The sequence below is a fragment of the Notamacropus eugenii genome, chromosome 2, assembly GCF_028372415.1.
Source record: "Notamacropus eugenii isolate mMacEug1 chromosome 2, mMacEug1.pri_v2, whole genome shotgun sequence".
Taxonomy (NCBI): Eukaryota; Metazoa; Chordata; class Mammalia; order Diprotodontia; family Macropodidae; genus Notamacropus; species Notamacropus eugenii.
The window spans coordinates 355,856,430-355,882,833 of record NC_092873.1 but is presented as its reverse complement, the minus strand read 5'-3'; the positions used below and the strand labels follow the sequence as shown (position 1 = coordinate 355,882,833).

The 26,404-nt window shown below is 49.1% G+C and overlaps 1 protein-coding gene across 3 annotated transcripts in view; it reads right to left on the bottom strand.

The window, feature by feature from the left end:
• The window catches only part of RARA (retinoic acid receptor alpha), a 48,028-nt gene that overhangs the window by 2,432 nt on the left and 19,192 nt on the right, over positions 1-26,404 (bottom strand). For 2 of the 3 annotated variants that reach the window (XM_072646352.1, XM_072646350.1), the window contains 6 exons: positions 10,070-10,218; positions 7,867-8,008; positions 5,017-5,177; positions 2,057-2,233; positions 1,446-1,650; positions 122-280 (listed from right to left, as the gene is read on the bottom strand). In XM_072646352.1, the coding sequence (XP_072502453.1) occupies positions 122-280; positions 1,446-1,650; positions 2,057-2,233; positions 5,017-5,177; positions 7,867-7,978 (814 nt within the window). In that variant the 5' untranslated portion in view covers positions 7,979-8,008; positions 10,070-10,218. Of the gene's footprint in view, positions 1-121; positions 281-1,445; positions 1,651-2,056; positions 2,234-5,016; positions 5,178-7,866; positions 8,009-10,069; positions 10,219-16,825; positions 17,740-26,404 lie in introns of those variants that run through there. The other variant, XM_072646351.1, reaches the window with a different exon arrangement.

Genomic DNA, 26,404 nt, shown 5'->3' with positions numbered 1-26,404 from the left:
ACCTGCCCCTCTTGGTACCAAGATCCAGGGCCCTGAGACTGCAGGGGTCTTCCTTGTGGTGAGCACCCCCACAGGAGGGGAGCACTCTCATGGGAGGGGGAGCACCCACTGCCTTACTTACCCTTGGCGCTGATGCTTCGAAGGTCCGTGATCTTCATCAGCATCTTGGGGAACATGTGAGGCCGACTGGGCCGCCGTTTCCTCACATAGACCTTGAGGGCCTCCAAGAGTGGCTCCTGCAGCGTGTCCACTTTGTCTGGCTGCTCCAAGTCCTGCCGATCTAAGAAGGGAGAGATGGAGGGATGAGCATCCGTTCTCCCTCCCCTCCCTTCTCCAATGAGGAAAAATCAAAATCTGGTCATGCAGTCCCAGGCCTGGCCACTGAGGGGCACTGCTGCCCAGGTCTCTGAGCAGGGTCTGGGAGCAGGTAAGGATGGGGGTCATTTTACCCACTGACAGTATCAGTTGTAAGAAGGAGGCCACGCCAGCTTATCTACTGTTCTGTCAACGACAGCCTCCCCTCTCTTCTTCCTAAATCCTTGGCCTGGTATCTTCAATTTTTTTTTTTTCTATATAGGTGACTTCAGTGTGCAAAAAGTCCCTGAGCGAGGGCTATGTCCACCGCTGTGCAGACCAGCAACTTTTCTGTGACTTAGATAGCTGCCATGGGGCACTGACACTTGATCATGGTCAGATACAAGGGGAGGACTTTGACTTATGTCCTGAGCCCAAGGTTAGCCCTCCATTCTCCAGCCCAGACTGTCCTACCCCAGACATAATTCAGTGACAAGAGCAAAGGGTTTGGTGGAGGGGAAGATAGTTGGGAGGTCATCCACCATTCTTAGCTGAGATTCTTCCAGACTACAGACTCCTGAGCTTTTTGGTAATCTAGTGAAGCCCATGGACCTCTTCTCAGAATACTGCTGTTGCATTGGACTTACAGCAGAGGTTCTCAACCTGGGCAGGCAAACTTGATTTCTTTCACATTCTGATTTTGATATAATTGGTTTCTTTTGGAATACTACATATTTTATGCATTTAAAGGCATTATTCTAAAAGAGGTCCATCGGACTCACCAGACTGCCAAGGAGGGTCTATAAAATGGTTAAGAAAACCTCAACTAGACTGACCAATATCAACCCCTTCCTCTGTGAATCCCCCATGTCAAGAGCTTATATGGCAGCATTCTGCTAGAATCTCAAGAGACTGTGTTAAAAGCTACATAAACAATCATCCTGGCCTCATCTGAAAAATATTATGGTAGTATGTCCCTTTCCTTAGCCCCTTCATGGTATATTCTATTTTGTAGTTCCATGTACTCTGTCCTAATAGGAGACCCTAGGAGAGGCTTGGGGGAGCTGCCATGAAACCTGCCCACTCTGCCCTCAGCTCCACTCCCACTCTACAACCCTACAGTTCCCCTTGGGTTCTTAAAACCCACCCACCTCCACAGATGAGGCAGATGGCACTGAGGAGCCCGGTCTCAGCATCATCCATCTCCAGTGGCAGCAGCTGGTTGGCGAAGGCAAAGACCAGGTCAGTGAGAGGCCCAAAACCAGCATTGTGCATCTGCGTCCGGTTCAGGGTCAACCCATCTGAGAAGGTCATCGTGTCCTGTTCTGGTGTGTACCTCGTGCAGATCCGAAGAATCTGAGGGTTCAGAGTAAGAAAAGATCATACTGGTTCATTATTTTCCTGACACACCTAGGCCCCCTTTAGCCCCTGAGGATTTCATCAAGGAAGGTCATCTCGATCATCCTCCTGTTTCTGTGCCAAAGGAACCCCACCCCCTAGCCCAGTCTCTCCAAGCTAAGTACTGTTTCCCTAGGGAAGTTTCTGCCAGAGTCTAAAGTAACTTCTGCAAATAAAGTATTTTCCTTTGGCGGGAAAGGAGAACAAATGGGAGACTGAATAGCACTGGAAGTACTCTAACTCTTCACAGATCCCCTCTCCTTGTTGGGGAGAGGGAGAACAGGATCATAGCAAAAGTGGCAAATAGGCAAGAAGGAAAGGCTGGCTATTCTAGGACAGGCAGCAAGCGCCCAGGGCTCCTCACCAGGATGTCCAGGCAGGCAGCCTTGAGAAGGGTGATCTGATCAGCAATAGTGAGAGTGGTGAAGCCGGGAAGCTGCTTGGCAAACTCTACAGTCTTGATGATACATTTGGTGGAGAGTTCACTGAACTTGTCCCAGAGGTCAATATCCAGGGAGACCCGCTGTTCTGAGCTGTTGTTCTGTGGTAGAAGGAGAGAAAGGAGGCTGTGACAGTTACCAGCCAATTGTCCCCTGCGGCTTACCTATTGATGACTCTTCTTCTCCTGGCCTTGACCTCCCAACTCCCCTCAAAGGTGACCAACCTCTACCCTGACCCAACACCATGTTACTGATGACAGCTGAGGCTGTGCCAACAACACAACACAGTCAGTGCCTGTTTCTATCATGCTAACAAAGCACTTTCGTCCCTACCCTCAAAGCAGGTAATGATTTCATTAGCCCTAGGCAGCAAGTTGATGGAAGTGGAAAAAGGACCGGACTTGGAGTCAAGGAGACTTAAGCTGGAATCCTGTTTTAGATATATTATCCATATGATCCTGAGTAATATCACTTAACCTTTCTCAGCCTCAGTTTCCTTATCTATAAAATGGAGATGAGAATAATCACCCATCTTACAGGGCTGTTGCAAGGCTCAAATGAGTTGACATATTATATAGTGCTTTTCAAGTTTTAAATCAATATACAAATGCTATTTATTACTATTATTATTCCCACAGATCAGACTGAAGCATCAGTCAGTAAACATTTATTAAGCACCTATTATGTGCCTGGAACCATGCTAAGCACTGGGGACAGAGGGCCAATCATTTAATTCAGAGACAACAAGCAGATATATATGTACAAACAAGCCACGTAAGGGGAAAATGAGAAATAATGAACAGGGGGAAAATGCTAGAATTAAGAGGGATTGGGGAAGACGTCCTGTAGAAGAGGAGATTTTAGTGGGGATGTAAAGGAAGCCAGGAGGCAGAGGTGAGAGCATCCCAGGTATGGCAGACTGAAGCTTTCAGAGGTTCACAGAGCAATGACAGCATTAACAGCAACATGTATGTAGCACTTTAGGATTAGCAAAGGACTACAGATATAGAAAGGAAGTGTGGTGCCCCAGGAAAAACACTGAATTTGGAAACAGGAGCTATCTGGGGTTATACAGCACCTTGGACCCATCCTAGCCATGTGATGGCAGCCACGTCACTGAATGTCTCTCCTAGTAGAGAAATGGGGGGAGGCACAGAATGCTGCATATACTGTTAGATATGGACAGTGTGTCAGGTGGTTTAGTTTAACTGTTTTTCTTTAATACAAAAAAAGGTTCGGTGTGGGGTTTGATATACCAAAATGACTGTACTCGGGCATCATAGTGGCCATTAATAGATCTTTTAAAATAATTCAAAATACCTGTAGTACCAATTTCTCAGAGTTGTTAAAAATCAAAGATGATAACATATGCAAAACCCCTTGCACAGTCTAGATATTGCTATTCTGGGTATCAAATTTGGAACTGAACTAGAATTTGGAACTAGGCCCAAAGATCTATAAAATCGTGCATACCCTTCAACCCAGCAGTACTGCTAGTAGGTCTGTATTCCAAAGAGATCAAAGAAAGCGGACAATATGCACAAAAATATTTATTGCAGCTCTTTTTGTGGTGGCAAAAAAATTGAAATTGAGGGGATGCCCAGCAACTGCTTGTGGTCCATGACTATGATGGAATACCATCGTGCTGTGGGAAATGACAAGGGGGATGGTTTTAGAAAAATATGGTTAAGACCAACATGAACTGATGCAAAGTGAAGTGAGCAGAACCAGGAAAACATTTTGCACCATAACAGCAATATCGTAAAGGATGATCAATTGTGAAAGATTCAGCTACTCTGATCAATACAGTGATCCATAACAATTCTGAAGGACCCATGACGAAAAACACTATCTACCTCCAGAGAAAAATGATAAACACTGAGTGCAGATTGAAGGACACTTTTTTCACTTTATTTTTCTTGCTTTTTTTTCAACATGCCTATGTTTTGCATGACTTCATATGTATAAGTGCTATCATACGGCTTGCCTTCTGATTGGATAGGGGAAGGGCTGGAGGGTGAGAAAGAATTTAGAACTCCAAAGTTTAAAAATGTTCAAAATAGTAGAGGTGTGTGTGTTTAAAATTTTAGTTCAGTTTTATTAAAGCAGCTGGAGCAGTCGATAGAATACCAGGGGAATCAGAAACACCTGAGTTCAAATACAGACTCAGTTTACTAGCTATGTGACCTTGGGCAAGTTGCTTAACTCCTTCAACCTATTTCCTTTTCTGTAAAATGGAGATAATAATAGCATCTTCCTCCCAAGGTTGTTGTGGGGATTATATTTGTTTATCAGGATATTTGTAAAAAGCTTAGCAGAGTGTCTGGCACATAGTTGGTATTTAATAAATGTTTGTTTCCTTCCCTCCTTCAGTTAATGGTTAAAACTTCACTAAGATTTTGGGACACCGTGTATAAAGGTCCGGTATTACTGGGTTTCCTCCCAGCCTTGCCCTGTGATCTCATCAGCATAGGGATCTCCCAGGAAGGAAAACTCCCTTCTGCCAGTGAAGGTAAAACTCTTCACCAAAACTCTGCTACTGATGAGGAAACGGAGGCTCCAAGAGGTTCCCTGTCTTGTTGCCTATGTCCACACAACTAGTAAGAGCTGGATGGGGGACTGTTTTGATCCCAAGTCCAGCACTCTGCTCGATGTCACCATGGAGTCTACATAGCTCCAGAGGCGAGGAAGGCCTCTGAATCAGGACTGGACCCTTTAAAGATGAGGGTATTAAACCAATGCCTCCTGTGTCCTCATTCCTGTGCCATGAAGCTGTCCTTCTTGTTCCCAACATCCCATTCACCTCCCCATCGCCCCCATCCCCTTTCTTGCCCAGCCTTCGAGGTTTCCATGCCACTATCTCCCCATATTCCTTGCCCCATACCGTAGTGTATTTCCCGAGCTGGCAGAGGGCAGGGAAGGTTTCCTGATGGGCTTTTCGAACCTTCTCAATCAACTCCTCCACCTCAGGGGTCAGCGTATAGCTCTCTGAACACTCTGCCTTGGGCGGCTCTTTCTTTTTCTTATTCCGATCATTCCTCACAGCTGGAGGAGGGAGGGCAGAGGAGAGGGGGAATAGGGGAGAGAGGTTAGAAGCAGTGTGATGGGTGAGGCCCTTTTATGAGGCCCTGGGCCCCCACCCCAGGGGGCCCCTCATATCTTAAAGGGGTGGGGATTTCCTCCCCAGGCCAGTACATCTAGGCCAGGCAGAGCTGTTATCTCCTTAGCAAAGTCATCTTTGTGAACGTAAACACACACACACACACACACACTCTCTCTCTCTCTCTCTCTCTCTCTCTCTCTCTCTCTCTCTCTACACCTGCAAAGGATGAGAAAACTGGTCCTCCAGCCTCAGTGCTCCCTCCCTCATCTGAATCAGGAAGGAAACTCCACATACACACATACTGGATATAGCAATGTTTTGACCATGTCTGTGGGCCCACAGCTTAGTTAGGAATAAGTCCCAGGCATTGCTATCTGGCCTTTTGTATCCCCATGCTCTGGGCTGTGCATTTGTCTGTGCACATTCTTGTCACTTAAGTCTGTTCCTCCAAACTCTCTTTTGTTTTGCTTTTCCTCATCTTCCTCCTTGAAGGCCCTCGGACACCCTGGGCCTTGGGTCTCTCACTGAATGATGCAGAGGGTCCCTTTATCCCTGCGTCTGAGTAGAGCACCTCAGGGTGGACTGGGAGGTGTCAGGAGGAAAGCCTAAAGGAACAGTCTTCTCAGGATCCCTGTAAAGGAAAGGGAATTGGGCAGGAGGGTGGGAATGGGGGATCTCTCGGCCCATTAGCCAGGGAGCTGACAAATCACCGTGGGCGCTGAGCCGCACACACCACTCGCCTTTAAAGAAGCGATGGGGTCGTTACCAGCCGATTATCCCCGACACACAATCACTCACAGGGCAGGGACTCAGCCGCTGTTGGGTGGGGGAAGGGGGGGTACAACTGAAGAGGAAATCATGGAAAGTGAGGGGGATGGGGGGGCTGGCAGTCGGAAGGAGTAGGGAGATGGTGGGGAAAAAGAGAGGGAGAAAGAAAGAGAGAGAGAGAGAGAGAGAGGAGCTGGCATAATTTGGAGATCACTCATGTCGACTCTGCAAATTCAATAAAGTGCAGGAGAGAGAGAGGGCGAGGGTGAGGGAGAGGAAGAGAAAGCGGGGGGATAATTTGGGAAGAGAAAATTGCAGCTGTGACAAGACGTTTATCATTCGGAAGCTTTAATTCTATTGAAATGGCAGCTGCTCAGCTCCAGGGCACAGAGCTCTGGGAAGGAAGGGAGGGAGGAAGGGATGGGGAGGCAGGGTCCCCATGGCTGCCTGTCCCCAACTGATTCCTTTTTCTCTGAGCACATACACACTGAGGTAGAGTTGAGGAAAGCCTGAAGGTGAGGTAGGTTCAAATCAGAGGTGGATAACCTCTAAAGGTTCAAAGCTCCCTACTTCTTCCCTCCCCACCCACAATGAAGGGAGTCTGGGAAAACTCCTGTGTGTGTATATATGGGGGGGGCCTTAGATAACAAGGGTAGCAAATCTCATCCTCTACCTCCTGCAGTGAACTAGCACCAGCACAGGCTGGGGGGAGGGGGAATAGGAGGGGTAAGACAGAGGGGTGGGGAAGAAAGGCAGCGCATGCTCAGTCTCAGACAGAAGCCAATACTACATGGTGTCTGTCACTAAGGCTGGGGCACATTGGAGACTGGGAAACTCTGGGCTACCCAAAGGCTGCAGACTAGACCTGCTTATTTCCCCAGAACTCATGTACCTCCCACTAGGAAAAGGGATAGGAATTGGTGGGGCTCTATATATGTCTACCTATGTCTCTTATCTGCATGTGTCTGAGGGTCTGTACACACATGTACATGCATCTTTTTTTCACACCCCCATGCTATACTGGGCTATGAATTGGGGGCAGGGAAGGGGAGTCCTGCTGCCACTGCCCACCTCCCCCAAGTCTGAAGGTTCCAGCTCCATGACAACGGCCAACGCAGACGGAGGCTTCTGTCAGCGTCATTTATCTCTGACATCATCAATCATTGGTTGCCATAACAACACCCATGATTCAAACACAAGAGGGTTCCCCCTACCCCAGGCCCTGCCTCGTTCCAGTCTGCCCTCTACTCAGCCCAAATTTAACATCCGTGTTCCTCAGAAGCAGGCTGACAACCCCAGATTTGAGATAGCATGGAATGGAAGTGAGGGGCAGAGAAGAAAGAGGCTTTTTAATTCTCTTCCTCTTTCCCTCTCTACCAGGGACTCCCCTAGAGCTCTTGAGTCTCTGGAGCCTCAAGTCCATGGAACTCCTACCTCTGAAGGGAATTGTCCTAAATGGAAAACTGAGTCCCTCTCCCTCTCCCCAAGGTCATAGGGCACCCAGGTGTTCCTCCTGTGTCTCATCATAAGTGATACGGTGAATATAAGCAGGCTAGCCTGAGAAAACAGCTTCTACACAAATGCACACATGCACACACGCACACACACACATACATCCACGCTCATGAACACACTCACATACACGCATGCACGCACTCATACACGCCTTCTCTTCACTGCCAACTCATTCATGGAAAGTTGGGCTTCTCCCTCAGCTTTCCTCAATCTCCCCTAGCCCCATAGTTCTTATATTGCCCAAGGGCTGAAAGGGGAAACCAGGTCACAGAGTGCACACAGTATCCTGTCCTCCCTGTTTTGGCCCCAGGATGCCTAGCTGTGAGGGTAGCAAGGGGTGGCACTCACACTCCTTGGACATGCCCACTTCAAAGCATTTCTGTAGCCGGCAGTACTGACAGCGATTTCTCGTCACCTTGTTGATGATACAGTTCTTGTCCCGGTGACATGTATACACCATGTTTTTCTGGATGCTTCGACGAAAGAAGCCCTAGAATTGGAAGAAGAAGCCAGGTTGGAGGGGTGGGGTACAGAGGTCAGCAACCACAGAGCAGAGGTGGGAAAGAGGGGCAGATCCCCATCTGTGGTCTTTGGGTGAAGACAAGACAGTACCTCTTCCCGGCTCAGGCACCTCATCACCTCCCTGGACAGATGAGACCCAGGGTCAGGAGAACGTGATTCAACAACAAGAAAAGGAACTCCCAGAGGAGAATCCCAATGCCTGCCTGCTGAGGCTGCCGCTGCCACCACTACCCCTCCAGTCTCTGGCATCCTTAGCTCCTTCTCCTCTGAGGAACTAGCCCCAGGGTAGCTAATGAGTCAGGGAGGGGCATGGAGGGGTAAAGATGGGGGAGAGGCAAAGCCCACAGTCTTGGTGGCTAAGAACACACTGGCAAGCAGGCACAGGCACAGACTGACGCATAGTAAGTAGATATACAGGTACAAAGGCCAGCAGGCAGAGACAAACCAGCGGGCTGGCAGGCGGACCAAGAGAAGCAGACAGGAAGAGGGCCAGACAGGCAGGGGCAGGCAGGCAGAGAGATGGACAGACAGACAGAGAGGTGGGGCCAGAGAGGTAGATAGAGAGGCAGAGAAGTGGGCAGAGTGGCAGAGAGGTGGGCAGAGGAACAGAGAGGTGGACAGAGGAACAGAGGGGTAGGCAGAGAGGTGGGCAGAGGAACAGAGAGGTGGACAGAATGGCAGAGAGGTAGGCTGAGGGGCAGAGGGGCAGAGAGGTGGGCAGAGGAGCAGAGAGATGGGCAGAGGGGCAGAGAGGTGGGCTGAGGGGCAGAGGGGCAGAGAGGTGGGCAGAGGAACAGAGAGGTGGACTGAGGGGCAGAGAGGTGGGCAGAGCAGCAGAGAGATGGGCAGAGAGGTGGGCTGAGGGGCATGGAGGTGGGCAGAGGGGCAGAGAAAAAGCCAGGAACTAAGAGAGCCTAGAAAAAAGGCAGGGAGGCACATGTATATAGGCAGACAGGCATGCAGGTAGGACCCATATACATGACATGCAGGTAGGCAGGTGACCACACACAAACACACTCTCCTTCCCAGGTAGGACCCACATGAGATGCCACACATGCATGCACACACACTAATTAAAACACAAGCACAGAGAGGCAGTCTGAGGTCTTGGGCTCTGCCCTTCATCTCTATCTCCAAGTCCACAGACAACTTGCTCCAGGTTTAGAGAACTCAACTGTGTAACTTCTCAGACCTCACTCTTGTGGAGGCCCCTGGGGAGGGGAAAACAGTAGAGATGGTGTGCCCTGCAGTGTGGTGGGAGTGAAGACAACTGCCATATTGGGTGTTTCTGACCTGTCCTCTCCCAATTCCAAGGGCCAAATCTAGAGTAATGGGGTAAGACTAGGGTCTGAGTGGGTAGCTGTGAGGCTATAGGAAGCCAAGATGTGCTGGCATTGGGGGAGGGGATTCTAGTAGCCAACAGCTTTGGCACTTTCTGAGAGTGGGGTAGGCAACTCCCAAGGGGTAGTTCTATACCTCCTCTCACTGGGCACTCCTCCTGCCAGGTTGTTCCAATAGGGTTCAGGCAGGGTTGCTGGGGGAGGCCTCCTGGGTCTCTTACCAAGAGCAGGTCAGATGCCAGCTCACCATGGTAACCCCAGCAGTGGCGGGTGTTCACCCTGCCAGCCAGAATTATCAGCCTTGGGAATGCAGCCTTTAATGCGGAGGGAGAAGACCACACTTTGGGGCTAGGGGCCTCTACACAGGGGAAGACAAGAGGCAACCTGAGGAGGTGTTTGAGGAAAAGGGAGAAGTCAATCACAGATTGACTTTCTGTAGCTGTATGCAACCTTACATCTGTTCCTTCTTCAAGATCAGAACACCCCTGCTTGCTCCTCATGCCTTCCATTCTCTCTCAAGACAGACAGGACAAAGCCAAAAACCACCATCCCCCTTCCCTTCACACAAATCAAATTACTGAGGGGTACAGACTGTGACCAGAAAGGAAACCCACAGATATCTTCTGTATTTCAATGTTATCTCTTCCCCTCATCTTTCAGCAATGGTCTGTTCAATACACCTAACTCACCTTACAGCCTTCACAGGCACTGACCCCATAGTGGTACCCCGAGGACTTGTCCTGGCAGACAAAACACGGCTTGTAGATTCGGGGGAGAGGAGGTGGCGAGGGGGGGCTGGGCACAATCTCCTCTGAGCTGCTGCTCTGAGTTTCAATGGCTGAAAGGTTAGGTAAGAGAAAATGAGAAAACACAGGTTAGAAACCCTCATTCCACAATACCTCCTGATAACCTAAGACCCCCACCATTGTCATAGGCAGTATGATAGACTGGAAGACGCATGGAATTAGATAGAAAAGGACCTGAGTTTGAATCCTGATTCTTCTTGTTACTACCTGTGTAACCTGAGGTAAGTCTTCCCCTCAATGGGCCATAATTCGAAGCTCCAAATCTATAATTTATGAACCCCACCTTTGAAACCCCCACTGGCCCCATCACACCCTCATGGCCACATAGTCCCTGGAGGCATTAGGCAGACCCCGGCCAACCAAATCGATACTACCCTATACAATGTCATCACAGCTGGATACAAAGTATGTTTGTGCTAGCCTGGATCACTCACTGGGTCAGAGTGATCACCTGCTGAAACCCTTTCTCATGAATTCTTCCTTCCTTCCATATAGCTAGGAAGGAGTTAAGGCAAGATGGGAAGAGGGGGGAGGGCCTGAGTCTGGACCAGAGGAAACTGGGGTCAACAGGATGTTCAAAGGCAGTCCACTCCCCCTCCTTTCTCTGCTTCCGTTCTCTACCCCCCCAGCCCTGAAACAGTCATGGCCCCTCCCCCCACAAACAATTCCCTCCCCCTCCTCTGGCCAGGAAACCAAAGGGTAGAGCAGGAGGGCAGAGACACAGCTAATCTTCCACCCTACTTCTCAGCTCTTGGCCTACAGAATGGAAGAGGGATAGAGGTCCCCTAACATTGACCCTAGGAGTGTCTCTTCCCAGAAGTCAGAGATTGGGAACCCTCTTGGTGTTCTCTACCAGTCAAGTATGGATTTGTGTTGTTGAAGGCATGTGTTAAAATGTTGCCCCCAAGCCAAAGTGGGGGTGAAAAAAGGGGCTTGTTTCTACTCAGTGGTCAGTGTGTCCTGCCTCCTTACTTAAGACTCACTCTACCCCACTCCTGCTACTGAGTTTCCAGGAAATGTGAAGGCAAGTGACCTGATGGAGGGGCAGTTGGGTACACAGCACAGGTCAGATTCTCTATAACCATACTGTCTTCCTAGGGGGGATGGGGCAGACTTCAGGTACATTTGATATTAGGGTATATTTGATATTAGGAGAGTTATGTTGGAACTCTTAGAGTCGGGGGGGGGGGCGTGAACTACTGAAATGATAAAAAGCAAAAGACATCTCTCCCACCCCTTAGGATCAACCTATTTTCCATTTCCGAACTTTCAAACTACCATCATCCAATGGTCAGTGTCCAGCCTCCTTCCTCTGACCCCCAGTCAAGTCAGACAGTAGGATACAGAGGGGGTTTGTCAGCATGAGAATGCAAAGGGAATTCTAGGTCCTCAAAACTGATTCTTTATCACACCTAACCACTCCTGTATCTACCAAGCTCTAGGAAGAACTCTGTGAACCTGCAACATGACAAAGTCCAAAGATGCAGGTACCCCATTAACATCACCACGTTAACCCCTCCCAAGCACACACACACACACACACACACACACACACACACACACTCCCAAAGCTTCATGCTTGATGAGAAGGGAAGGGATTGGTACTAAGAGACAGGAGATACTAGCCCATTTCCCCTTCCCCCACTTCAACTTCATCAATAACAGACTTCTTTCTTTCTGGGGGTGCCAGGAGGGTGAGAGAAGGGCACTGTGCCAGCCCAATGGGCTAGGGCCAACTATCATCTCAGCTAAAGGCATCAAGACCCTAGACGCCATCCTGCCCTGGTCACCCCAACCTGGAATGTAAATGGTTGCAAAGTTCAATCCCTCCATCTTGACCTCAGTTTCTCCTACACGCTAAAATTCAATGCAAGAAAGCATACAAAACTTAGATCTCCTGGGGGCCTTCACCCCCACAAAACTGTTTCCCTCATCACTTCTACTCTCCCTTAGCCCTAGACAAGTAAATCAGACAGACAGAGAGGCCTGAGAACAGCTGCTGGGGGGGGGGGGGGGGCGGTAACTGGAAGGGGGGTAAGGGGCCAGGGTGAGGCTGGGGGGGGAGGGGATCTGGACAAAGGAGTCCTTTGTTGTGCTAACTTTTTCCAAGACGCAAACCAGCAACAATAGACAATCCAGCCTGGAGAAGGTGGGGGGGGGGGGGGGGGAGAAGCGATATCAAGGACAAGGGGTGTGGGTCCCCACTGCCTGACCAGGAGTCTAGCATTCCAACAAGCTGAGGGACAAAGGCGATGACCCCTCCCCTCCTACCCCACCTGGCCTTTGGCCTCCTGGCCCCGCCTCCCCTAGGGGACCAGATCCCACCCCCAAGTGCCTCTTATGGCAGAGGATAGAAAACGGTCGATTCACTATGGGGAGAAAAGGCAGAAAGAGACAGAGACCTTGGGAAGCAGAGGAGAGGAGATGGGAGATAGATGAAAGAGGAGGATAAAAAAAAACAGAGAAAACTGGAGGAAACAGGAGGTGTAGGATGGGGAAGGAGAAACTGATGTTTTGAGGAGTGGGGTACGAGCAGAGGAAGAGAGAATTCAGAAGAGGAAAGTGATTGGGGGGAGGGGAAATGGGGAAAGCAAAGGCCAAGCAGAAATATGCAGCAAAGGCAAAGTCCAGAGGGTGTTGGTAGCAAAGAAAAAAACTGCTTTGGGGAAAGGAGGGGTGAGAAGAGACATGGAAAGACATGCAAGAGAAAGGGACTCAATGGGATAGAGACTTGTTTCCAACCTCTCCTTCAGCCCACTCTTCTCACTCTTCTTCCTCAAGCTATAGCAGTTTCTATATCTCCTTATATACCCTTTTCCCCACATCCTCTCTCTCTCTCTCTCTCTCTCTCTCTCTCTCTCTCTCTCTCTCTCTCTCTCTCTCTCTCTCTGTCACACAGACATACAGACACAAGAGAATATCCTTCGCAGTCACCCAGGTAGCCCAGTCCTGCTCCTGACAGGGCCACCCTCTCGGAATCTGAAGGCTTGGTCTCCTGTATTCCACCCTCTTTTCTCCCCAGGTTTATAGACAACTGAGGAGAGGAAGAATGAGGACCTAGGGGGAGACTGGTGGGGTGGTGTAGGGGACTAAAGAACAATGTTGTCTGCTCTCTCCAGCTGTATCTTCTCTGCCCACCGAAAGAGGAGGGGGAACCTGCATCCATCTGTCCTGATGGCCACTCTATCCTTAAATACACCTCCATCCACCCAGGAGACCACTTCCCTGCTGGAAACATCATAGAGCTGTCAGCCCCAGGGAAGAAACAGCTTACTATCTGACTTCTCTCTCACTACCCATCAAAGCTCCCTCCCCTAGAGAAGGGGAAAGCAGAGATTAAAGGAGGGATAGAAGCTAGATCAAAGTCCAGAACTCAACAGAGAACTAAGGTGTCTTGACTCCTAGCCAAGGATAGGTTTAGGCTGTGGAGAGAGAGGGTATCTTCCCAGTCAGGTTTGGAAGAAACTCCCTGGGCTGGCCCCTCTCTCTACTACCTCTCTGCCACCCCCTCCTTGGGGCCAGTTTCCTGAAGATCAGCAGGAAATCGGATGGGCCCTTGGCCAGGACCTCCCTTTCCCTCCCCCACTCCAAGTCTGGCTCCTATACTATTCCCTACCCCCATGAGCCCCCAAGGGGGAAGGGAGAGATCTCTAGGGACCAGCCCCCTCCCCAAATTCCCCAGCCCTGAGACTGGGGCCAGGGGAAGTATGAAAATGTATGTTGGAGGGGGGCACAGGGGGAGGATGGGGGAGGAGGACGGAAGAGGTCTGGCCAGGCTGTGCTAACTCCGATAAGCATCTCCCCCCCTCAACCCTCCCCTCCTACTCCCTGGGGCTCCCACGTGCTCCACATTCTTGGATGTCTGGGAGCAGGCAGAGGCGTAAAACAGTCCTGAGTATTAAGGCAAAGGATCGGGGAGAAACATCCTGGCCCTCCAACATCTCTATCTCTCTGTCATTTCTACCCCCTAACAGGGGTGGAGTAAGGAAGGGGTCCCCAGGGCTCTGACTCGAAGCCCATTACCCTTTGGCAAGGTAAGAATCCAAGAGTCTTCCCTAGCCCCCCACCCTCAGCCTGGATGACTCCTCCCACTCCCTCATCTGAGGGAGAGCAGAACTTTTAAGTTATCAAGGGGGTAGAAGAATAGATTATAATAACAGGAGCTGCCCAGTCTTTTAAGTTTTGCGTCTGTTGTCATGGGCACATTGTACCCTTCCTGTGAAGGGCATCTGCCCCCATATCCCTGCTCCTCCTGACCTCAACTTTCTGCTCATAGCTGACCACAGTCTTTCTTCCAACAGGGAAAGTGGAGGGAAAAGAGAATGGTGAGTCTAGGAAGGCTAGGTCTAGGCCCCTTGCCCTCTGGATAACTGGCATACACCAGGGATGTGGGTTCCCAGGACAGAGGACTACATTTTCAAGCTTGGGATTGCCTACAACTCAGTTTCCCCATCCATTCGGCAACAAGCTACCACAGCACAATCTACCTCTCTACCTACTGGGTACTTCAAAGGGTAAGGAGAGAGAAGGAATCTGATACTGTGGTGGCTCAAAACTTGAGCCTTGGCCAGGGGCATTCAATGAAGATGGATGACAATCACACAGATGGACACTAAGTCTCCAACAATTTGGGGGGGGATCCTCTGGCGAAGGGAGGTAGAGGTGGATAGGAGGGGAAAAAGTTAACAGGAAAGAGTGACAACTTTAAACAGCCAGATAACTCCAGAAGAGTCACCTTCCTTCTTCCCTGAAGCTGGGAGTAGGGGTGATGAAGACACTCCATCCTGAGTTCTCACTTCTTCCTCAGCCTGACCCCAGTCCCCACCCCACTCCTATTATCTAACTAAGGTCAATAAGCAATCTCCCCCTCCCCAAAGCAAAGCCCTCCCTCCCCTCCACTGGGTTCCTGGATAAGCCACAAAGGTCAGGGGCCAGAACAATGGGAAGAGATGGGTGGGGTGGGAGTGACCAGAGCCTGGGCTAGGAGATCAGGATGGGCCAGTGCCAAGTCAAACCCTATATTCCCACCTGGTGGGTCTCTAAGTCGGATATAGGTGGAAAGGACTTTCTTGCTTCTTTTCCAATTTTCATGTTCTTTCCCCTTCCCCATCCAGGAATGCCTTCCTCTAGAGGAAGGGATCCCCTTTCTAGTCTAAGAAAGAAAGAAGGGAGGGGAAAGGAGGTGGGCAGGCAGACACAGTGGATTGGAAGTGAGAGGCAGTCAGTCCTCCAGGGAAACCTAAGAAGCCTGAGGAGGGAGAAATCTGAGCCCATCTAGCAAAAAATCCCAGGAGAGGTCCTTCACACCCAGGTACTCTGTACACAGAGACACACAGCTGGGCACAACATACACACACATGTGTATACACTATACACAGCCTGCACAGTACCCCCCACCCCAAGTATTGTGGAAGACTCTCCCTCTAAACTAAGGGCTCTTAACTGTTTTTGTGTCATGGACCTCTTCAGCAATGTGGTGACACTTAGGGACCTCCTCTGATTGTTTTCAAAAGCACAAAATAAAACACAATAGAAACCAATTATACTGAAATAGTTATCAAAATACTAAAAATTCCAAGTTTACATAGCCCTGACACCCATCTAAGGACCCTACATTAAGAACTGCTCTAAAGGGGCCCATATTATGGGAAAAGAATACCAGGTTGGGTGAAATGGCCTCTCAAGTCTCAGCTCTAGACATCTACGATCCCAAGAAAAAGGATAAATAAGAAGGAGGAAGCGTTATGAGTAGGAGGTAACAATCTTAGAGTGTCAGGGCAACAAGCTGATTTTCCCCTTTGGGTAGAACAGTAGAGGCACCCCCCCCCCCCCCCCAGTGACAAAAAGATCAGTCACTTCCCTAACCTTCAAGATCTTCATTTATCACTTTGCTTCCCCACTCTGACCTGCCCCCACTCCCTAACATTCCTGATACCCTGGGTTAAAAGAGATGGTCTAAGACAGAAAAGAGCTACAGGAAAAATTCCAATTCTACTCCCAATCCTGTGCCTTACTCCCCTATGGGGAGTGAGGGGGAGGTATCTTCCCACCTTCCATTGGAAGAGAGGGAATAATGATACTTAAAAGCACAAAAGATACCAGTCAAATAAAAGGGGCTTAGTCTATCCTCACCATGCCCCTCTGGGTACCAGGCTTCATCGAGATGTGGGAAGAGATAGGAGGGTTAAAATAAAGTTCTTTCTGGTGCACACCCTCATCTTTCCAAACAATACACACCAACATACTCCCCTGACACCCACATTAATGAAGTGTGAGCTATGAATTGGGAGCAGCAGCTGTCACCATGGGGGGGAGGGTGCCAGTTTGGGGGTGGGGCGATCCCTTTCCTGTGGGCATGACAGCCGCCAGATAGTAGCCCTCTGCCCTACCCCAAGTTGATATCACCCCTTTAGTTGGGGGTAAAGTCTTTGAAAGCCCATCTAAAAGGGGAGAATGGTGGCTTATACTCCTCTGCAAGAGAAGTTATTGGGGTGGCAGGGACAAAATTGTCCAGTAAAATGTCCAAGTTGAAAGGAAAGAAAGAGAAGACCAGAAAAGCGGGGTATCCACAGAGAAGGTCAGACTGCCTACCCCAAGGTTCCAGGGTCTACAATAGGTGGGAAAGGGGCTGGTACCTACAGCGGCTCGAGTTGTTCCAAATTGGAGTCCGGAGTGGGGTGGAGTAGGGGCCGGAGGCGGGAATCCCCTTCTCAGAGAGCAAACAGGCTCGGCTCTGATTATAAAAATCCACCACAAGGAAGGGGTTTGGGCTGGGGGTGAGCACCCCTACATCCACGCTCTCGTACATCTTCCCCCCAGCCAGCAAAGAGAGGAGGAGGAAGACTGGGGAAGGAAGTCCCCAGTGGGGAGGTACTCCAGGGAGACCCCCCCACTCCCTCTCTCACTCCACTGGCCAAGGCACCATCCGAGGAGTGGGGCCAGGGAGCAGCCGGCAGCTCTCTAGCCACAAAGTCCCTGAGTTCAAATTCCACAGCAGCAACGGCTGCCACTCCAGTCTTGCGTGGAAAGGGGGAAGTGGGGGAGCGTCCCCCAGGGCCTCCACAGAATGACCAAAGGAGGGCCCCCCAAACTCAGTCCAGCAACTCCACCTCAAGAGGGCCCCCAGTCTCTAGTCTCATGATGTCGGGTAGATTATTGGGAGAAAGGTCACAGGAACTGCTCCCCAACTCCCCAGGCTGGGACAGGGGTGGAGGTGGGGGTGGGAGAAGGGGGGGCCCGGAACACAGGCGTTTTAGGCACTTCCTCCTGTCGCTTGCCCTCGCTGGGGCGGCCTGTCCCCCCTGCTCAGGGTGGGGGCGTTCGTCCCCCTCTCAGGAATCAGCCTCCTCTTCCTCCTCCTCCTCCTCCTCCTCCTCCTCCTCCCCCCAGAACCAAGGATTCCCGGGTCCTGGTCGGGGTGGAGACCCTGGCTCCGACTCCTCCCTCCGCCAGGGCCCCCCAGTCCTTTCCCTCTTGCAGCCGCTCTCCTGGGCTCCCTCTGGGGTTGTAAGAACCTCCGCGGCAGTCCTCCACTGGGGGGGGCCTTCCCCAGCCCGCCCCCTACTCCCCCCGTACCCTCCCTCTAGACACCCCACCCCCTCAGCTTGCCTCAGCCCCGCCCCATCCAGGTTCCGCCCCTTTAACCCCTTGACTGTCTGGTGGGGAGCAGGACCAGCCAGCCTGGGAATCGCGGAAGGGAAGAGACTGGACGGGGCGGGAAACGGCTCTCTCTGGGGGAAGGAATCAGGAGAAGAGGAGTAGACAGTAAAGTACAGAGGGCGGAGAGGACAGGGCAGGAGAGGGGAGATAGAGGTGTTTCGTCTTTCCCCTACCACAAGCCTGGGCTCCGGCTCCGAACCCCCTGCAGGGAGAGCTCCTCGGGCTGGGTGCCGGTGGCTCGGGGGACACAAGGGGGTGGTCCCCGTGCCTTCCTCCGTTGGAGGCCTGGGTCCCAGACTCATTTGCCTAATGCAATGCAGGTGAACTTTCACTGAACTCGCCCAGCGGCAGCGCCTCACATCCCAGTGACCCACCCACCGGCCAGCACCCCGTCTATGCCTGTGACATCACGCACCTTGCCCGTGGCCGAAGGAGTCCGTCTGGCCAGTCCCTATTCCCACCCGCGTATCTTAGGGGAGGGGGCTGGCATGTGTGTGTGGCTTTTACACGTGTGACATCACATACCACGGAGTGTAGCACTGTGGCCTGGCATGTGAAAATAGGTGGGTGGCTTTGACACTAAACTTTGACACTGTGAGACGTGAAAATATTTGTAGGAATGCTATTTGCATGGAGAGAGAAATGTCCCCTACTCCCCACAAGGTAATAGCTGACACAGAGGGAAAGAAAGGACCCATCCATTGTCCCCCATCCTACCCCAAGTTGTTCAGGCTCCATGCTTTACCCATGCTGTACCCCTTGTACACCAAAACTCTAGGCCTGACTAACTTCTCAGATAGAAAGTACCCTTCACTGTAGGGAAGGGACACAGAACAGTTTCATTCTCCCCCTAAGCCGCCCCCTTACTCTGCCCTTAATCTTAACCAAAATAAATAGGTTGATGAAAGGGAAACCTTGACCAATTTGGGTGATCGACCCTCCCTCAAGAGGCAGATACTCCTTCCAGAGGACAAGGATCTTCTGTGTCCTTATTCTGTCCCTGGTCCCAATCCTATCCCAAGAGGCCATGGCACAGGAAATCACATAAAAGCTATTCCAACCGGATACCAAAGTCTTAGCAGTGGCTGGATATCTCTAGAGATCTTGTCCAGCTCTATCCACCTGCTATATCTGATCACACTCCCTCAACAATGCACTGGACATTTCTGACCATCGAGCTGAGTTTTGAGTTCAGGTCAGAATTCATCCATCCCTTTCTTTCCATGCCCACTTTCACTAGCTCAGTCCAGGTCCCTATCACATCTCTCCTAGACTGACACCTAATTAATTTCTGTGCCCCCTGTCTCTTCTTAGCCTCTCCAATACATCTTTCATTAGACTTTCATTTAACATCTTTCATTAACCTAATCTTCCTAATGTATCTTTAAGATGATTTACTGTTTCAGAAGAATTGCAAACTATTAAGAATAACATGAATGGATGCTCCAGATCACTAATAAGAGAAACGCAAATCCAAAATAGTCTGAGGTTTTACCTCAGACCCAGAAAATTGGTAAAGATGACAAAAATGGTTACAGTCAATATTGGAGGAGTTATAAAAGAAAGGCACACTAATATATTGTGGTGAAACTGTGAAGTAGCCAATCATTTCAAAAAGCAATTTGGAATTATTCAAACGAAGATGCTAAAATGTCCATGCCCTTTGACCCAGAGATCCACCCCTAGGCATATATACCAAAGAGCTTAGTAACAAAACAAAGCTTCCAAGTACACCAAAATACTTATGGCCATACTTTTTAGTAATAAAGAACTGAAAATAAATGAGATACCCACCACCTAGACAATTACTACACAAATTATGATACATGAATAATGGGATATTACTGTGTTGTAAAAAATTATGAATATGGAGAAACTTGGGAAGAATTTTATGAACCGATAAAAAGTCAGCAGAACCAGGAAAACAATGTTTAGTGACTACAGCAATGTACATGGGAAGTATACTGAATGCTATCAAAAATGTAGTGACCAATGTTTTTCATACCCATTAAGACTGGTAAGAGTGACAAAAAAGTAAAATGACAAATGATGGGGGAAAGCAGATGGATGGATATGGGAAAGCAGATACATTAATGCACTGCTACTGGAGTTGGGAATGGTCAAGTCACTCTGGAAAGCAATTTGAAACTATGCCCAAGCAGATACTAAACTGTACATACTGTTTGACCTAGTAATCGTACTATGAGGTCTATGCTCCAAAGAGATCAAAGAAAGAGGAAAGGGTGCCATATATACAGAAATATTCATAGCAGTTCTTTTCGTGGTGGCAAAGAATTAGAAACTGAGGAACTACACCCACCCATCAACTAGGGTATGCCTGAATAAATCATAATATATTAATATGATGGAATAACTGTTATACTGTAAGAAATAATGAAGAAGACGATTTCAAAGAAATCTGGAAAGATTTGTATGAACTGATGCCAAGTGAGATGAGCAGAACCAGGAGAACAATTTATCAGAAAATAATATTGTACAGACAAACAACTCTTAAAAGGCTTGGGAATTCTGATCAGCACTATGACCAATCATAGTTCCAAAGGACCCATGACAAGACATGGTGCCCTCTTCTTGAGAGAGAAGTGATGGTCTCAGGGTATATGCTGAGACATTTTTGGACATAATGCAGGAATTTGTTTTGCTTGATGATACATGTTTGTAACAGGAGTTTTACTTTTCTTGCTTTCTTAGTAGGAGAGGAGAGGGGAACCAAGGAGGGGGAAGATAAGGCATACTTTCATTAGAAAACAAAATTTAATTTAAAAAAAAAACAACAAAAAAAATGAAGTAACTAAGTTTCACCCAAAAGAAGAGATCAGAGAAAGCACTACCTCTGTCTCTTTGCAGAAGTCGAGGACCATGGGTGTGGTACATTGTATAGAATGTCATAATTTTTCGATATGTTGGTTACTTTTGCTTGGCTATAGTGTTATTTCCTTCTTTTTAATTCTTTCTTGTAAGGGATGGTTCTCTGCGAGGAAGAGACCAGGATACTTTGGGAAATGTAGAAGATGTAAAAACAAAAGATATCAATTAAAGTTTATTTTTAAAAAACTACATTTCCTTGCTCAAAAGGGGAGCTCTACTGAATAAAGGTCAAATTCCTTATCCTAGCATTTGAGATCTCCCACACTCTGGCTTCATCCTGCTTTTTCAGTCTTGTTCCACATTCCTTCTCTACACTTCTGAACAGGAACCAGGTTCAAATCTCAGTTTTGCTAGCACTTGCTACCTCAGAAAAGTAAATCTTGGGATCTCAGCTTTCATATTCTAAAATATGGGGGGGAGGGCAGGGCTAGACTGGATGATCTCCAAGGTTGCTTCCGGCTCCAGGGCCTATCCTGTAATCCTGAGACTCACTGTTCCACAGCTTATCCTGTCCCCTTGCCTAAAATAAGCTTTCCCCATGTCCTTTGAAGTCTTTACCCTCCCTGACCCCCTCTAAGCTACAGATGAGTGCCTGTTCCTTCCCCAAATCTCTCATACCACCATTCAGCCCTCTCCTCTGTACTTAAATCACATTCTCATTTGCATACAGAGCTCATAGCTACCGTCGAGTAAGGTCTTTGAAGACAGGACGGTGTCAGAGGCTGTGGTTTACTGAAAAGAGAACCGGATTTGGAATCAGAGGACAGGAGTTCAAGTCACAGAGCAGAATTGTTTTACCTTGGGCAAATCACTTAATATATCTCAGAGGCTCGATTTCCCCAGCTGTAAAACCTACTAGACAAAGTGGTTGTAAAAACCAAAAGAAATATTTTTCCTCTGTGCATCTGCCCCACTCTCACCTGACACTCAGTAGGCACTTAATAAATTTAATGAATTTGAATCTAAGGATCTGCCTCAATTATACCCTGAGAAGATCCAGCCCCTACTAATTTCCAGTCTCGGAGTCTGAGAGAAGCAAAGCAAATAAAAGATGGCTGAGGATACCCCTCCACTACCTGGGTGCCCCCTAACTTGGAGAAGGGAAGAGAAGGTCTCCTTTTCCAGGAATGAGCTTTTCCTGGCTGCAGGCTTTGTTTCCTCCACTCCTTTAAGGGCAAAGTAGGTTACTTTTGCCCCCAGATACATGCCCCACTGACTTGGAGAGAACCTCAGAGCAGGAGCCAACCCAGCTGAGGAGTTTTCCTTCCCCCTACTCCTCACCCCAGTAAACATTCTGGTTTCTGATGGGCCTGGAGGGGGTCCTCCATCCAACAGAGAAGGAGGGGAGGGGTGGAGTCTAGATTCCAAGTCCCAGCTCCCTTCCCTTCACTCCACCTGGGTTAATCAGTGCTAGGAAATGAAAGGTGAAAGGGTCTCCTCATTTAAAACCCTATTTTACAGCCTTTGGTTGACTTAGCATTTTGGACCCCATGAATGGAAGGGCTCACTAGGCCATCCCCCTGCCCCCTAGCCCTCAGTGCTTACTCTATTATCACTGGGAAAATGGAAAGGAGCAAAGGGGAGGGCTAGGGGAGACAGCAAAAAGGAAAGGGGTTGGAAGGCAGTGACCAGCAGGAGGTGGTGAGAAGGAAGAAGGAATGAGCAGACATGCACTTTTCAGCATGACTGCTAATACTCAAAAGTCTTTCTTCAAGTCACACGAGACATTTTCTCCACGGAGAGACAAACATAGAGAGAAAGATCCCCCACAGAAGAGGTGTGGTAGAGAAAGACCTTAGGCCTCGAGAGCTATACTAGTTCCTCTATTCAGTCAACAAGTATTTAAACATTAAGTAGCTAGCTACTATGTGCCAGGCACCCTACTAAGTGCTGGGGATGCAAAGTTAGCAAAAATGGGGTGTCCCTGCCCTGGAGGAGCTTACAATCTACATTCTTGTTATAATCTCACACTACCACCTCACACAAAGGAAAAAGCCTGTGACTCTCAAAGCCTTCTTCTTTCTCTATGGGGGGACTGGGGGTGTGGAGAGGAATGAGCTTCCCAGTGGTGGAAAGGGGGCAAGTGTGGACAGATTTGGTGGCATGGGAGTAGGTGCGGACAGATTTTATCTACAGCTTTCAAAGAAGAACGCAGATCTCCTCTCCCTCCCCTGGCCTCTTCCTTAACGCTCCCTCCTGGGGTGGGGGGCCTCCAGCCAAAAGAGAAAGGGAAGAGGGGTGGAGCTTAGGCTCCCTTCACTCCACCTGGCAGAGAGGGGCCTCCCCTCCCTGGCCTGCCAGGAGATCAAGGGAAGGGAGGAGCAGCCATCCATCAGTATGAGGACAAGGACAATGGGAGAGGGCAGAGGAATGCCTATCTGGGTGTTTATTTTCCCCCTAAATCTGAAGGGAAGATAAAGGTAACTTCTCAATAAGAATACTCTCTCCCTCATCCAGAGTTAGCTCTATAACAGATGCCCTAGATCCCTAGTTCCCATTTACCTTAACTCTGGTCAGTTAAGAAATGTCTTCTCCAATGGGCGTGGGGCACTTGAGGTGAGGAGATCTACTGAGAATCTCCCTTATCTCTTTCATCCTCTCACTAAGAACCTGGATCCCTTTCATTTATCCTCAGGTCAAGTTTGGAAAGCATAGCCATCATCGCCATCATCATCATCATCATCATCATCATCCTCCTCCTCCTCCTCATCCTCATCATCCTCATCCTCATCCTCATCATCATCATCACCTCAGGGGTAGGAGCCACACCAGTGATTTTGCTGATATGGGAACTCCCAGGTGAGGAAGCTCCCTCCACTGATGCTGGGCTGCACTTCTCTGCAGCTGAGTTTCCTAGAGTACCGAGAGGTTGGATTGTTTGCTCATCCCCACATATATCAAAGGCACACTTGAATGCAGATTTTCCTGGATTTGAGGCCAATCTCTATCTACCTCCTAGAGACAGTTAATATTTACACAGATTCATTAAGATATGCAAAACTTTTTGCACAGATTATCTCATTTAATTCTCATGACAATCCTAAAGAAAGGCAGTAAACATTTTATCCCTATTATATGGATGAGAAAACCAAGGCATAAGAGGTTAAGTGAGGTGCCCAAAGTCACACAGCCCTATCAGTTATGAACTAGATGCATTATTACTTCATTTTACATAAGATTAAACTGAGGCACAAAGAGATTAAATGACTCACCAAGGGACACAAAACTAGCACGTGGAAGAAGTAGGATTTAAATCCAGGTGTCTCCTGACTACAAATCCAATCTTTTCCCCACTAAACTATATGGCCTCTCTAGTGTGTTAGATAAGAAAGATGAGTACTTGGTGCTTTCTCCTCCCCCTCAACTCATACGAAAACTGGACAGAGGGCATGGGAATATGACAGGCTAACTCTTTCCCATATACACAATTCACTGATACTTGTCTCCCTCCCCAATACTCAAATACCAAAGAGCCAGAGCAGACCTCAAAAAACACAGTCAAAAACCTATTTGGTTGAGGTATCACCATATACCTAACCTTATTCTCTCTTTCCGACTTCAATTTTTTCCTTTGTTAAATGACAAAGGTGGACCAGGTAATCTCTAAAAAACTTTTGAGTCTGGACCATAGCCCTGGATCCTCTGCCCAACACCCATCCCTTGCCCCCTCACTGGGGCCTTGATTTGGAAAGGACACCTGCCTAAACCTTCTGTGAGAAGCCAATCAGAAGACAGAAGGACACTCCTCTCCACCCCTCCCCCAACCCCTACCTTCCCCAACTCTTCCTTAGGGGAGATCAACCATGTTGAGGCTTTGTCCATACCTGACCACTTCCTCTATCAGCTGTCGTCAACCCAATTCTGCTCCTATCACTTCCCAACACGGAAGAGGGAGAGGAAAGAAAATAAACAGATCTGTCTATTTTTTGGAGTTCACCCCAGTCCAGGGTAGACTCTGCTCTAAAGAGGAGATTACACTGAAGGCTACTGTGCTCTTGGGAAAGAGGGGTTCTCATGTTATTCTCCAAAATCCCTGTAGCATTAAGTGGCCAGAGGCTCAAGGGGAGGAAAGGTTGGTTTTATAGCTCCTGTCAGAAGTCCCTGGTCTCCCAGGCTTACCAGGCAGTGTGTGCCTGGCTTGGGAAGGCTGCCTCCCAAGGAAGCATGAATCTTTTATCAGCCATGCTTGGATGCATCCAGCTACAGAAGTGCCATCACAAGGCAGGAGGTGTGTGTGTGTGTCTGTGTGTGTCTGTGTGCATGTCTATGTGTCTCTGTGTGTGTATCTGTGTCTGTGTGTGTGTCTGTGTCTGTGTGCCTGTACTGGGGTGCAATGGGAGAGAAGCAGGAGAGGTAGGCCCCTGCAAAGATGATTTACACACCAGGGACCTTCACTCTAATTATGGGGAGAAATCTACCTTCACAATTCCCTGGTAAAATACCACAAAGTCCTTCCCCTGTTACTGTATGTGACAAACGTGGGGGATGGGGGATAGGGAGAGGAGAGATGTTGTTATTATTTACTGCAGGGGGGGAGGAGGCTCCTGGGAAAAAATAAGAGCAGTGGCGGGGGAACAGGAAAGGGTATTGCCCAAGTATGGGTGAGGGGACCCTACCAGGAAATTACAAATCCACACCTCTTTCTTCCCACTCACCCCCTCTCCCCTGCACCCAGGGGAAATGGTTCCCAGGGTGGGGAGTACATCGGGGATCCCGGAAGCCACCCCCTAGTGCACATCAAGAAAGAGGAACCAGCTTACAACATTCCTGGGTAAGGGGGAAACCTCTTCCCAGGCTGGCATGGGAGTGGTCATGGGGTAAGGGAGGCAAAGGCTAGGCAGAATGTCCTTCTCTAGTGCCAGCCAAAGACTCACATTCCCCCATTATGCAGTGTCCCAGGATTTGGGCCACTAGTTTTCTGCACATCCCATTCTAGAAAAAAGTGTGCCCCCCAGACACTTGGGCACACGCCCCACTGTCCAATGGAAGTGCCAACCTGGCAAGAACAGGAAGCCTTACAATTTCAGCTCCTAGAATGGGGGCAGTGCCAACTTAAGGAGGAATCAGTCCAGTCCCCCCTCTCAGCCCCACCTCCAAAGGCCTTAACCACTCAGGACAAACACCAGACATTCAGATAAAGCATATGGGCTGCAAGAGTAGGTGAGATGCAAAATAAAAGAGCTCTCTCCCCAATTGGGGTTGAGCTTTAAAGCTTCCATACAGAGCAAAGTGTACAGAGTGAAAACAAGACAGGAGACAATGAGATGGGAGAAGGGACTGAAGGGAGAAGGGAGACTTTGGGGCACGGGGGCGGATATCCAGAGTGGCATTCAGGAAACTTTCTGAGCAGGACCTGGGTTATCCCTCTGGGGACCAAGAAGTAGTCCCTCCCCCAAGCTGAAAACACCAATAGTAAAGTGGGAAGGGGGCACCAGAATGGCAGATACATTTGTCCATTTCAAATTGATTTAACAACAAGCATTTATTAAATGTCTACTATGTACAAGATACCTGAAAGTTCCCTGGCTGTGGGGGGAAGTCAGGAAGGAGAATGACACAGAGACAGAGGAGGAACTCTAGGGAAGGTCAGATGCTGTGGGCAACTGGCCAGAGCAAGTAGGGTGGCACCATTCCAGGGTCAACTTCAGGGACAATGAGACTGCCCTGACC